Source organism: Pocillopora damicornis, chromosome 5 (assembly GCF_964200805.1).
Source record: "Pocillopora damicornis chromosome 5, jaPocDami1.2, whole genome shotgun sequence".
NCBI lineage: Eukaryota > Metazoa > Cnidaria > Anthozoa > Scleractinia > Pocilloporidae > Pocillopora > Pocillopora damicornis.
Genome location: NC_142674.1, coordinates 18,681,542 through 18,693,996, shown reverse-complemented (window position 1 = coordinate 18,693,996; position 12,455 = coordinate 18,681,542). Strand labels below are relative to the sequence as shown.

The window sequence follows — 12,455 nt, the reverse complement described above, 5'->3', positions numbered from 1 at the left end:
TTTTGAGTGGTTCTTAATTTCGTTTTTCGTTTTTTTTTTTTATCACTATAAATAAAACTCAACCTTTCGGGATGCCTCCTTGCAAATTGTTCTTTTTCACAAAGGGTGAGCGCAAAATGCGTATATGAGGCGCTCTCTCTAGCGCCATTGACATGAATTTTGAGTGTTGTTTAAAATAATCATTACCTCGTTGGAATGCGCACGCAATCGCCAATTGAGTTTAAACTAGGATCTATAAGATTTATTTTGCTTTGAAAGATTGTCCAGGAAGGATGCTTTTTAATCTTCTTTCGATGGCTCTAAACAAGCTTTACACCTAATCTACATAAAAAAGGAAACAATAAAATCGTCATTCATCACTGAAATGTGTTGACAAATTGAATTCATGTTTCTCCTGAAAACGCAAAAGCAAACAAAAAAACAGAACTAAAAAAGGGAAAAATGAAGTCTGTTTTGCAAGCTGCAACTGCGAAGGAGACTACATCCTAGTTCGATTTACAATAACGAGGAAGGCCCACGAGTAATGTGGTGAAATCTCGAAACATTTACTGTTTTGCACCACCCTCTCGGTGAAGGGTAAGTTTGGTTTCTCAGTCTTCTTAGTTCACAAACTCAGAAGTTATCTGACTAAAGAGACGCATCTCTTTCAACTCAACTCTTTCAAATGTGTGCTGCACCGTGCGGAAAAAAGAAGTTTTTTTCGCAAACTGGAAGTTTTTCTTTCTCATCACACCGAAGGGCCCTGTTTTATATAAACATTGATAAATATGCAGGACAATCGAAGTGGATCGGTTGTTTCAGGAGCTGCTGCACTAGCAACGCGATACCAGATTTAGCTTTACCAACTGAAAATTACACGTTTTAAAAACACTGTGAAATCATCTGCATCTTATCTTATCTCTTTATTAAAATTTCTGTGACAATAGGAAACCTGTTTAAAATTAAAAGCCTTTTTTAGCCCTCCATTAACGTTAGACACAGCCAACAACACATCTGGGTATTCTTTTGATTTACCATTCTGTTTTGGGCTTTGCTAAATAAATATGTACGCTTCTAAAACACCACGATTCACTGGCGTGTGATTTTTTTTGTATCTCGTGTGAGACAACTTAGTCCTAACAGGCTACAAGCACGCTTCTGTTTGCACGCAACTGGCCAAAATAGATCCGTCCGAAATGCAGTTGCCCGATGATCGGGCAACCAATACAGCTGTAAATAGGATATGGGAAAAATGGCAGGTTACTTGTGTCTATTAATTTTTGCCACGCGACGAGAGTATTGTATGAATATTTTAGACTAACATAAGGGGGTTATATATTAGTGTCACGATATTCTCATAAAATCACATGGTGCAAATATCTAATAAGTTTCACACACATACTTTGCCTCACCAAGAAACAGTTCAACCTCATTAAAATTTACGAAGGAAGACCATACTTTTATACATCTTTTGCCGTTGTTGATATAAATATTGAAATCTTCTCTGCTCCTGAATTTTGATCGGAATTGAGGATATGATCTCGAACCTTGGTCATAAGCCATGGACCTTTTTAGCAGTATGTATGAAACTTGTTTCGCACTCTTCGTGGCAAGCTTTGAGATAATTGTTTGGGTGTTTGCAGTAAAATAATAATTACGCTTCTTGAAAATGAAATACTTAAAGGCTATCTCATGTCAATTTCGCTCTCAAGTGAAATAAAGCTTGGGAATGTCGTGGTCACCGATTAGAAATGTGAATTGCGCCGAATATCTTGAGGGTCCCGCTGAAAACTGCTCAAGCGAGTTGGGTTACCTCGTTGAGTAATACTATTATAAAAACGGCCAAAACTTTGACCGTTAGTCTCAAAAAAGTTAACCGTATAAATATTTGTGGTGACAACAATGGAATGATAATAACCATTAGCCGCAAAATGGCCAAAATTTTAACCATTAGCCGTAAAAAGCCATCACCTCATTGAGACTCTTATCCATTTAGCTGTTCGAAGGCCGATAAGCGCCAACATAAGGTTAAACTTTAATCCAGGTTTCGTAGTTCCATTTTTTCAAAAGCTTTTTTCAGACAATTTTTCGTATAATTCTCTATTCTTTTAAGAGCATCCAATTATCTAATTGCAGAAAATTACACCGAGTTTTTTCTTAAAGCGTACAGATCCGAAATCAGATTTCACATTCATCTTGGGTTATCTCAACCCAGATTTCATACACACTGCCCAAGTGTTCACAAATGAAGGAAACTCATGTTATCTGAGTCACGTGTGCGAAACGACTTTCTAGTCCTTGTCTTCAGATGATATCAGGGACCTTATGCAGTCAAGACGAGAAAAACCTCGCTTAAGGTTCGAAGATCGAGTAAGGCTGCTTTTGTTTACCGTCTCTAACGGCGCCACATCTCAGCTTTAGTAATACGTACGTTAACAACGTTGGGTTCCAAATGGAAACGTTTAAAATCTGCAGTCGGGGATTCTGTTCTCGGACTACACAAATTTTGGCGATTTCACGTCGTCGTTTGGCAGAGTACGGTTAAGAAATGTACAAAACGCACGTGCTGAGCTATTTTTCTGCCCATATTAATATTTTGTTTTGCCACGTCCTTGTTGCTGTCGCCAGGTCCCTTATATCAGAGAGCTCGTCGGTAAGTTACCTTAGACGTTACCAATCTGCGTTCAACAAATACTTAAATCAACATCAACAAAAAATAAAATACGGAATTAACAGCTTTTTACGTCAGTTACTAAAATGTGCTTTTATTGTGAAACTCAGTAAACCGTGCACAAATATATTAACACGTCAATTGTTTTTTTGACCAATCACAATAAAGTTCAGCAATCGCTTGCAAACGGGTGTATGAAATGACTAAGACACTTTAAATATCGAGAGAACACTGGAAAAGTATTTAAATCTCGAGCTAGAAGAGGTTTCCTTGAAACACAAAACTTCCATGCATAATTCTGGCGTTCGCAGTTTTCGGAGTTTCAAGACAAGGTGACATCCTAAGATTGTTATTTAAATTCGTTATTGTTCCTATGGTGTTATTCGTTGAAATCTAGAGTTTCTTTCAGGTTTCCACTGCATCAGTTTGGCATAATTCTTCAACAACTTTTTCCAGTAACACTTCACATCTTTCATTCGTAAATGATCTTTTATAAATTGATATCCCCTGAGAAAGAAAAAAACCTCCTGAGATTTGGAAACTGACAACAAAACAACAGTGAAATCGAGACACTTTCATGTGATTCAGAGCACTTTTCGATTGAGTGTCGTAAAACTAAACCAAAGCAATCAGAAAGAAGAAAGAGACCTTTAGAAACCAATGAGAATCAACTCTAAAGGGCGGGAAAACGCGGGTGACCACGTTGGGATTGGTTTTAGTTTTATTGGTTGAGATAGTAATGCGGGTTTTTCTGGACCAATCACAGAACAAGTAAAGCAAAACCAATGCAATCCCGGATTACATTCAACACTCAATTGAAAATTGCTTTATTAAATGTCCTCTCTTGCCTAGCAAAGCTTCAAAACAAAAGGATAAACTAACTGGAAGAGAGTATAAAGCCTGGAGTACTGACAATTCTTGCATTCCTTACTAAATAAGTAAAAATAAAAAACATTGCTACTGCGATAAAATCACCTTTCAGCCATTCCTTTTGCAACTTCATCATTTTCTTTGGCGAATTCTATAAGTTCCCTTAAAACAAGAAGAAACAAAATATCAAGCTTTCTTTCACCTACTTGATGGTGATTAGTATCCGAGTGAAAAGTTAGAAAATTGATGATATGCGATTACTTCGTGTGAAATGTTTCGTGATGAAAGATGGCCTGCGTTTCTCTTGCAGTGGACAACAGTTCCTCGCTTAGGATAAGGTAGAAACTCGTTCCCGGGGCCAATTTACATATCAATTCGGTTGATAAGACCATTTTCTAGGATAGGACAAACCTTTTCTTACTATAATGAGTGATCTCTAACTCATTTAAAAAGAACCCAATTATGACAAAAACCCTTTACTTCGTAAAAAACGGAGACAACATTTCAGACGAAATAAGTTCTTAATCTTGATGAATTTGGTTGAGGGGTATGCATATAGTGCGTCTAAAGTTATGGTTAACAATGAGAAGTGCAAACTCGGGCGCGCCGCGCCGGAAAGCTATGTGCACGAGTAGAAGTCAGAAACTAAAATAACTCCTGGAAAGTGGTAGAAAAGCTGAGACTAATACTCACCTAGCATTGTTAAGATCTGTTTTAACTGGTATGTAGTGTACCCAGGGCTTCAGCGCTCGGTAGAAGAATTCAAGCCATGCGTCTCCTACGTGAAAAACTAAAGACTTGCAAAGGAAGAGATGCTTATATCTAAAACTAGCTGCTACTCCACGAAAGTTGAACAAGTATCTGCAAAACAAGAGAGCGAAAAGTATGGTTAGCTTGCACATTAGTTTTTGCTCTTTGAGCTCGCTCCAGGACCTCTCGATCAACAACTCAGGGTATTAAACACTGGCCGACCAGGAGAAGAAAGCAACTTATCATATAACTATTGGACTTGTAACACGTCAGTTGCAAAGCCCAGGCTTGTCTTAGAAATTTAAAGCCTCATTCTGGGACGAGAAATCTGTAATAAGCATCAGGGCAAAAGAACACGGAACTACTGGCTTCCACCTGTGTCACGAAAGAGTTCGTACCGAAGCTTTCTACGGGGAACTACAGAGGCTAATATCTCGGGGAAAGATTCTCCAGAGTGGAGTCTGTAAAGCCGGGGGAAAGAACTGTCTACAATACTTTCTGATAATTAACCAGCATATTATAGTAAAGTAATTTAGATACTATTAGCGGCGTGATTGGTCAAAACCTATTGTTTATTCCATTGGTAGACCCCAAAAAATTTTAGGTCTATTTTATAAAAGCAATAGACCGCACTTTCGATCTGTTTATTAGCAAAATAATCATTTTGGTATGGTAGGGAAACACTCGTAAAGTTTGTACAGAACGCGCCTCGGTTCGTGATTAAAAAACTTTTCGAGTGTTCTCCCAACATCCCAGGTTAAGTGGGTTGTTACGCTGGTAAACCGATAGAAACTGCAGTTCATGCATATCTATAATTAACTCACGCGGAACGTTGGGAGAATACGTAAAAGTTTCTAAATCACTCGCCATCGCCTTGTGATTTACACACTTTTCGATTGTTCTACTAACATTCCAAGTGGGAGATTACACTGGTAAACCGATAGAAAGTGCGGCCTGTTTCATAATGAAATAGGAATGGCTTCTTCGGTTCAATAAACGATGAATTCTGACCAATCAGAGTGTGTGTAGTATTGTGGCTATTCTACATAGGATTATCTTCAAGAGTAATACGTCAATACTTGTATTCACAGTGGTCCTCGAGCTTGATCTCTTTGGCGGGTGGAGCATGTAACGTGTCCTGAGAAAAGAAAAGAGGCTTCTAAAAAAAATAGTTTGGCTAAGAATTTTTCATATACAAGGAACATTTTCTGAACTCAGGGTCAGAAATTGCTTATCTATCGTGCTTTTAACTTACAGCATCAGACTTCCAGGCCTGATTCTTAGTGTACTGTGCATCCACAATACTTGGGTCCTCACGAGACAAAAGTACTAAAGGATCCCTCTCAGCAGAAGTCCTAAAATAAAGAGAAATAATATGTATATCTTATAAGACGTTTTGGTGTGTAGTATCGCTGAGTATTTTATGAGTTGTGCCGTACATTGACGAGCCCGCAGGGCCTCTTTTCCTTCCAAGTCTTTCTTTTCGTTTCTCATAAAGCAGGAAAAACAAAGAGGAAAGAGAAGCGTAGCGCGCGCAGCCGACTGGTTAAACAGTTTTTTTTTACAGTACAAAATAACCAACTGTCCAGATTACCGTACAATATCGCAGGATATATGTACTCTGTTCGCACGTTATTTGCACTCTACTTTGTACAGTTGGATAATAATAAAAAGTACATGTGTTTGAAACTCTTTAAAATCATCGTACTTAAAGAATGATTCCAGAGCACCATCTGATTGTTGTACTTTCAATTACAATCGCCTCCATCGCTCCCCCCCCTCCCCCCCCCTCTTACTTCCATCTAGATATCAATTTTTTCACCCATGGCACTCTGTCTTCATCTCCCTTCATCCCTCTGCCTACTCTTTGGCTAACCTGTCCCTCCTCCACATCCTCCCTACTTCCAACTGGTTGCCAATAGATCCTCCAAAACAAACTTTCCCTCTTTCCTTTTCCCATTTCACATCCATCCATCCATCCATTCAATCATTGATCCACTAGTTCTGCTCTCCCTCCAGCCATCTTCCCACCCTTTATCAACCACTCTCTCCCTTTCATTCTTTCTTCCTTTCATTATCTCTTAAATTTGTTGGACAGGGTAACGCAACCTACGAACTTACCTTGATCCTCTAAAAAATGCCTTTGCCTGTTTTTTCTCCCAAGGCCACTCAGTGGCTTTTCTGAAAGTAGGCAATCACATTAAGTACAGCAACTGTGTCAAGGAACTTCAAAACTGAAAAAAATTAAACCTAAGGTGAAAGAACTAAGAGCCACAAGGAAGTTCAGAAGGTGGCGAAAGATTTGGAAATTATGCATGATTAAGTCCAAATTAGCAGGTGATGTTGAATTTTATAGAAAGTCAAGGTAAGATGAGATTCGAAATTTTCCCTTCTACTTTCATGAAGAGTGAAAAAGTGTTTGAAGTGCACGTGACACGTGAATTTTTTTAAATTCATGAATAAAGTGAGATCAAGACCAACTTTTGCTACTGTAATCACATTAGGTCTGCGGCAGGGTGCAAAGAAGTTCAGTGTTACAGCTTGCCCTTCGGGCAAATGGAAAGTGTAAGTGCCGAGTCACCATCAGTGAACAAATTATGCAAATAAAAATTATGCAAATTTGCGGTACACCTTGTTACAAGTAACCATAGGTTTAAGGTTTCGAAAGAACAAGAATGTGCGTTTCATTTCTGGCAGCTTTTCTTCTGAAAGATCTTCGTGAAAAGTGAAGACAATACGATGTGTTCGATGTATTTTAATTAACACACACCTACGGTATCAGTGTTTAGAATTTACCAAATTGAAATGCACGTGACCAATATTTGCTAAAACCATAACATATCTCACTGAAGTTCAGGATCAAAACCTTTTGTTTACGTTCTTCACAAATGATTATGAAGCAAAATTTAGAGAAATAGCTTTCTCTGAATTAGTAAGAATTAGTCATAGGCAACATTTACCTCCAAAGTTTTTTTCAATATCTGCTTTCATTTTATGCACGGGATCTCGCTTTTACATCATGCACGGGATTTCACTTCGTCGAAGCGACTTTCGTTCCGCATGAATTTATTAGGAATTGCTTACAGTTGTTCTGTAATTTTAATTCTCCGAAAAATCTTCATTTGCCCTTCAGGAAAATTAAGCACAGAATTCACTAGCCCGATCGCAAAATCCACTGGCCCCATCGCAAAATCCACTAGCCCCGGGCTATCGGACACGACTTTCTTTACACGCTAAGTCTGCGGTCTTATCACGTGTAGGAACCGGTAAGCACATGATAATCTCAGCTTGTTCATTTGCGAGTCATTGTTTGTTCGTTTTCTGAATAAAGTATAAGTTTAGACTATACAAAGTGGCTTGGAATATCTCTACAGTTACCCTCTGTTAAGAAGAAAGAAAAGCTCTGAATAAAATTTTGTCCCATTACTCAAAAAATGAAAAAAAAAAAAAAAAAAAGGTACTGACAGAAGTAAAATAAAAATACACTACAATGTAAACTAACTTGTCAATTTCATCTCTCATAAGATCCCATCTCCCCAGTCCTGTGGGGTAAATTGGCCACACAGCTGGCCCCCCTTCCCAAAATGTCCATGCTGGGTACATGATGTCATTCTCATCGCTTGTCTGAAAAAAAATAAAGATTAAAAAAATAATAATAATAAAAAGACCACATTCCATAATGTGTGCTAGAATAATGCTGATGACTCCTGAACCCTTCCCCTCCACCTTATACTACAGGCCCAGTTATTTGAAGGCTGATTAGCACTAACCCAGTGTTAAATCTGTACTTCTCAATTGAAGAGCCTTTTTGACAATAAATTGTAGACCAAAAGAATTCAACTTGAACCATCCAAAACCACCTTTCACTTGGTCTAAAATGAGTAATAATCTTCTTCTTCCCACATCAAAGGGTGTTACCCAAAAACATTGTTTCACCAAATTATCACATGGTAAACTTGACCCAGAGTTATATAACTTTTTGCAACAAATAAAAATTGTTGCAATCACAGATCTTTTCAGGTGATGTATTTTTAATGAGTAATAATGAAGCTTATTGCAAACGTCTGTTATAAAGAGCTTTTTCCTTCCAACTCTTCAGTAAATGAGAAAACAAGGAATCAGCATCATTTGTTAAAGTGGCTTGAAGACTCTATCTTACCTTACTAAATGAGAAAACAGGCAGAGGACTGGACCACTTTGGGACCTAATCAAGTGACAATTAGGAGATAATTTTATGAAAAAATAGTTCAAAGTTGAAAGAATCAGAGCTGCATTCATGACAAAAATATCAACATTAAAAACAGCTGAAACAAACAAGCCTTTTTTTGGCAGTGACCAGCTTGAAACTTTTCCCACAAAATTGATTCAGTAAATTTTCCCACAAACAAAAGACAACTGGATGAAACACAATATTCTCCAAATTAATTTTCAAAGAAAAATATGGCAGCTTGAAGGAGTAACTTTAATTCAGATCTTACCTGTGGATAGTCCCTGACATTAACTCTCATCTCCATGTCTGGTAAATTGTCAATATGCTCCAGGATAAAATGCTCAACTCCTTTACATCTTAAAATAGTCAGAAATATAATCAATTAAATGGTACTTTCATGAAGATGATTTCAATGGTTTGGGCTCCATTTTCTTCATTTTCAATTTTGGTTTCCACAAAGTAACTATGCCTTGGCTGCTTCTTTCTTCTCCACACCCCCCCCTTCTAGCCTTCTTCCTTTCCCCCTCACCTCTGCCATGCATTTACATCAAAGATTAGACAATAACAAAAGTCTGTACTTGAGCCAAAAGGACAATTCAGCCAAAGCTTATGCTGGTTTCTGTTGCATGATGAACTGACTAGGAGTATCATAGTCAAACCTTGATCATCCAGACTTGCTGGGACTCGACAAAATATTTCGGATAATTGAGGGTCACAACAATATCAATATTAACAAGGAACAAAAACTGATTAAATCAAGAAAGTAACATTTAATCATGACACAAAACATTTACGTATCATTTTGAGAAAAAAATGGCCCACACCTTCACTGTCCATTGTGATTACCTCTACGTGTGTGTATTAACAATTAATTAAATTAATCAGGGCTTTATGAAGCTGTTCATTATGTGCAACTTTCAGCAATTATGCTTTAGTCCTTCACTGGTCTCTATGTTGTTAGCAAACTTCATGATCTTTTCCTTGATCATGAATAAACATGTGTGATGCTGTAGAGCTTGTTTATCTTGCATACCACATGATATGAACAAATGGAGTGTGAAATCTCACTTAGCAACAATGCAACTCTAAGCCAATCAGACCTCATTTGAATGTTAATTCTTTGTTAGTTACAACATGCGCGAGCACTTTGAAAGTGAAACAAACTCGCCTTTAGTTCACTTTTCTAATAAATATTCGTGACAAAATTGGGACAAGAAAAAAAGGCCGGATAATAATTATTGAGAAATCCGGATAATTGGCGCGTAAAATCGAGGTTCAACAGTACTACTCCTCTAGGATGGGATGCAAGTTCAATGAACTCACATCCCATCCTTGCAACTGAGGTACTCTTGTTTGAAAAAAGTGGTTTTTTTTTATGTTTACTCCACCTTAAGACTAGTCTAAGTCTGGTCATAGACTAGTTCTAGATGAGTTTAATGTATATATTTTGGTCCTCTTATCTTTGAGCTTCTCTGTAGCTATATTTTTCAGAAAATGAAAATCTAACCCTAAAATCTGATCAGAAATTTTTTTCTTCTGGCATAAGTAGTCCTACTTAAAGAGGATGAGTAATTCTCACTTAACAATAAAAAAAAATTTATCTTCATTTTTTTAATATTTGGTTCAGTTTTTTTTTTTTTTAAATTTACTATGAGGTATTTTCTTTTGGCCATTAAAACCTATTGTCACCTGTCACCTACATCCATTCTTTAATAGTTAACATTTATGGTAGTTAAGTTCATGCTTCACCCCATAAACTTCTCATTGAGTATCTGCTTATTTTCTTGCCAAAATTTTGAAGGATCTATAACATTCTTGCCAAGATCTTCAACAATCTTCAATTTTATTGCCAAGATCTGCAAGGATCATGCCAAGATCTTTAAGCATCTTCAAATTTCATGCCAAGATCTTTAATTTGCCTTTCAAAATCTTTAAGGATCTTTCTTTTTCTTGCCAAGATCCTCAAGGACCTTTTATTTTCTTTCCAAGATCTTCAGTCTTCTTGCCAAGATCTTTAAGGATCTTCAAATTTTTCAACAAGATCCCTGAAGATTGACAACAAGATTGTTCAGGATCTTGGTAGGAAAGTGAAAGATCCTTGAAGATCTTGGTGAGATCTGAACAAGAATTTGGAAGATCCTCAAAGAATTTTCAAAGATCTTTAAAGGATCTTCAGAGTTCTTGTCAAGATCTTTGAAGATCTGAACAAGATCTTCAAGGTTCTTGACAGGAAAATGAAAGATCCATAAAGATCTTGGCAAGAAAATGAAAGATCCTTGAAGATCTTAACAAGAATTTTGAACATTGTCATGAAGATCCTCAAGAGGATCCTCAAAGGTCCTCATGAAGATCTTGTTGGATTCTCTAAGATCCTTCAAAGATTTTCAACAGGGCTGAGGACCACTTGAAACTTTGATGTTTGCAACTTGCTTTATCCCACAGACAGGTAATGAAAATAGAAAACAGACTCAGCAGGAGACTATTATTTCCCATTGATCTAGTGCCAAATTCTCTCTACCAAGTTAGAGGCAAATGTCAAGAGGCAAGATAGACAGAGTTAGGATTAAGATATTAGGAGTTAAAGTGTTACAGAATTTAGCTCACCTGAATGTAAACATACACTTTTCTTCTCTGTAGAGTTTATGATCAATAATCTGATAGTGTACACCACGATCAGCTGAATTATCAAAGTCTTTCTTTGTGATTCCTCCTCTGTCTTTCCAAATTCTTAAATCATCATCAATCACATCACTATAGCAACCACATTTTTTGTTTGAGCAATCTTGGTATTTAGCGGTAGCTTGTTGTATTTCCTGGAGATATCTTTTCCATGATTCTTTAAATAAAAAAAGATAATTTTGGTGTGTATCATCATTTTGTTAATTTATTTATTTATTAACATTTTGCTTGACACACATGTGAATAAAACATTATAGCATGAATTATCACAAAAGAGAAAAGTACAAGGGAAATACTAAAATTGGATCATGGTTTAATTTTGAGAACTTAAAGGATGTTGATCTAATGGTCCAAATGGTTGGACTTCCCCAAATTTTAATTTTCTCTTTTCTTACCATTCCTGGTCTTTGTGTTTCAATTATCACAAAGTATACCAATAAAAGAGGCACACAGTTTCAAATTTGTACCGTTATGAGTACCCACATCAGTTTTAAAGGCTGTAATTAAATGCCCGGCAGCCGGACACGGTCTCAAATAGACTAAATGCCCGGCAGTCAAAAATTTTCATGCAACTTCAACCTAAAGGCACTTTCATACTTCTCGAGAGTATTAGATGTTTGTTAAGAAAAGTCAAGCGATTCCAAAAATTAATCAATTAAGTCCATTTGAGACCGTGTTCGGCAGTCTGATCAGAAGCGTAGAATTTCCAAGTTTTCGACAACCGAGTGATATTACAGTATGCACAAACTCGGAGAATTTGTCCGCTGAAAAACCAAATAAGTATTTGGAATCGCTTGACATTCTTTACCAGACATTTGATACTCTTGAGATTTGCCGAGTTATCAGGAATTTTAATTTCTACGATATTCTGAAATAAGAATTATTTTTTAAACTTCACTGACCAAAGCATAAAACCACATGTTCAAGCGAGTCACAAAATGATAAACAAACAAAAGTTGTTGACGATCGATTTCGGCTCAGCAATACCTTTCATTGTGTACTTAGCTTTGCTTCGTTTTTCCTCATCTCCATCACAGGAACCATCTTTCGAGCAATCACCTTGCAAATTGGACCCAAAAACAGCGTTGTAAATATTTACAAGAAGCAGAATTGAAACTAGCACGCGAGGAACCATAGCGTGCGCTGAAATTTTATTTGTGAAAAACTCCCCACAAATTATATGATGAACATGTACTCTATTACCGCTGATAAACTTTACATTGTCGAAAATAAGCCGAGAAGCTTCCGAGCAAAACTAACCAATTAAGGTATAAGTATCAGAACCCGAGGTATGAG

The 12,455-nt window shown here is 37.0% G+C and overlaps 1 protein-coding gene across 1 annotated transcript; it reads right to left on the bottom strand.

Annotated features, from left to right (window-relative positions):
• Positions 1-2,732: 2,732 nt before the first annotated feature.
• Positions 2,733-12,397, bottom strand: LOC113664486 (protein O-glucosyltransferase 1). Its single transcript, XM_027180087.2, has 11 exons — positions 12,147-12,397; positions 11,085-11,316; positions 8,749-8,836; positions 8,430-8,474; positions 7,773-7,894; positions 6,392-6,451; positions 5,526-5,625; positions 5,350-5,408; positions 4,214-4,381; positions 3,626-3,682; positions 2,733-3,157 (listed from the first exon to the last, which is right to left on the bottom strand). Exons 1-11 carry the CDS (start codon positions 12,292-12,294, stop codon positions 3,022-3,024), a joined length of 1,215 nt encoding a protein of 404 aa, XP_027035888.2. The 5' UTR covers positions 12,295-12,397; the 3' UTR covers positions 2,733-3,021.
• Positions 12,398-12,455: the final 58 nt, after the last annotated feature.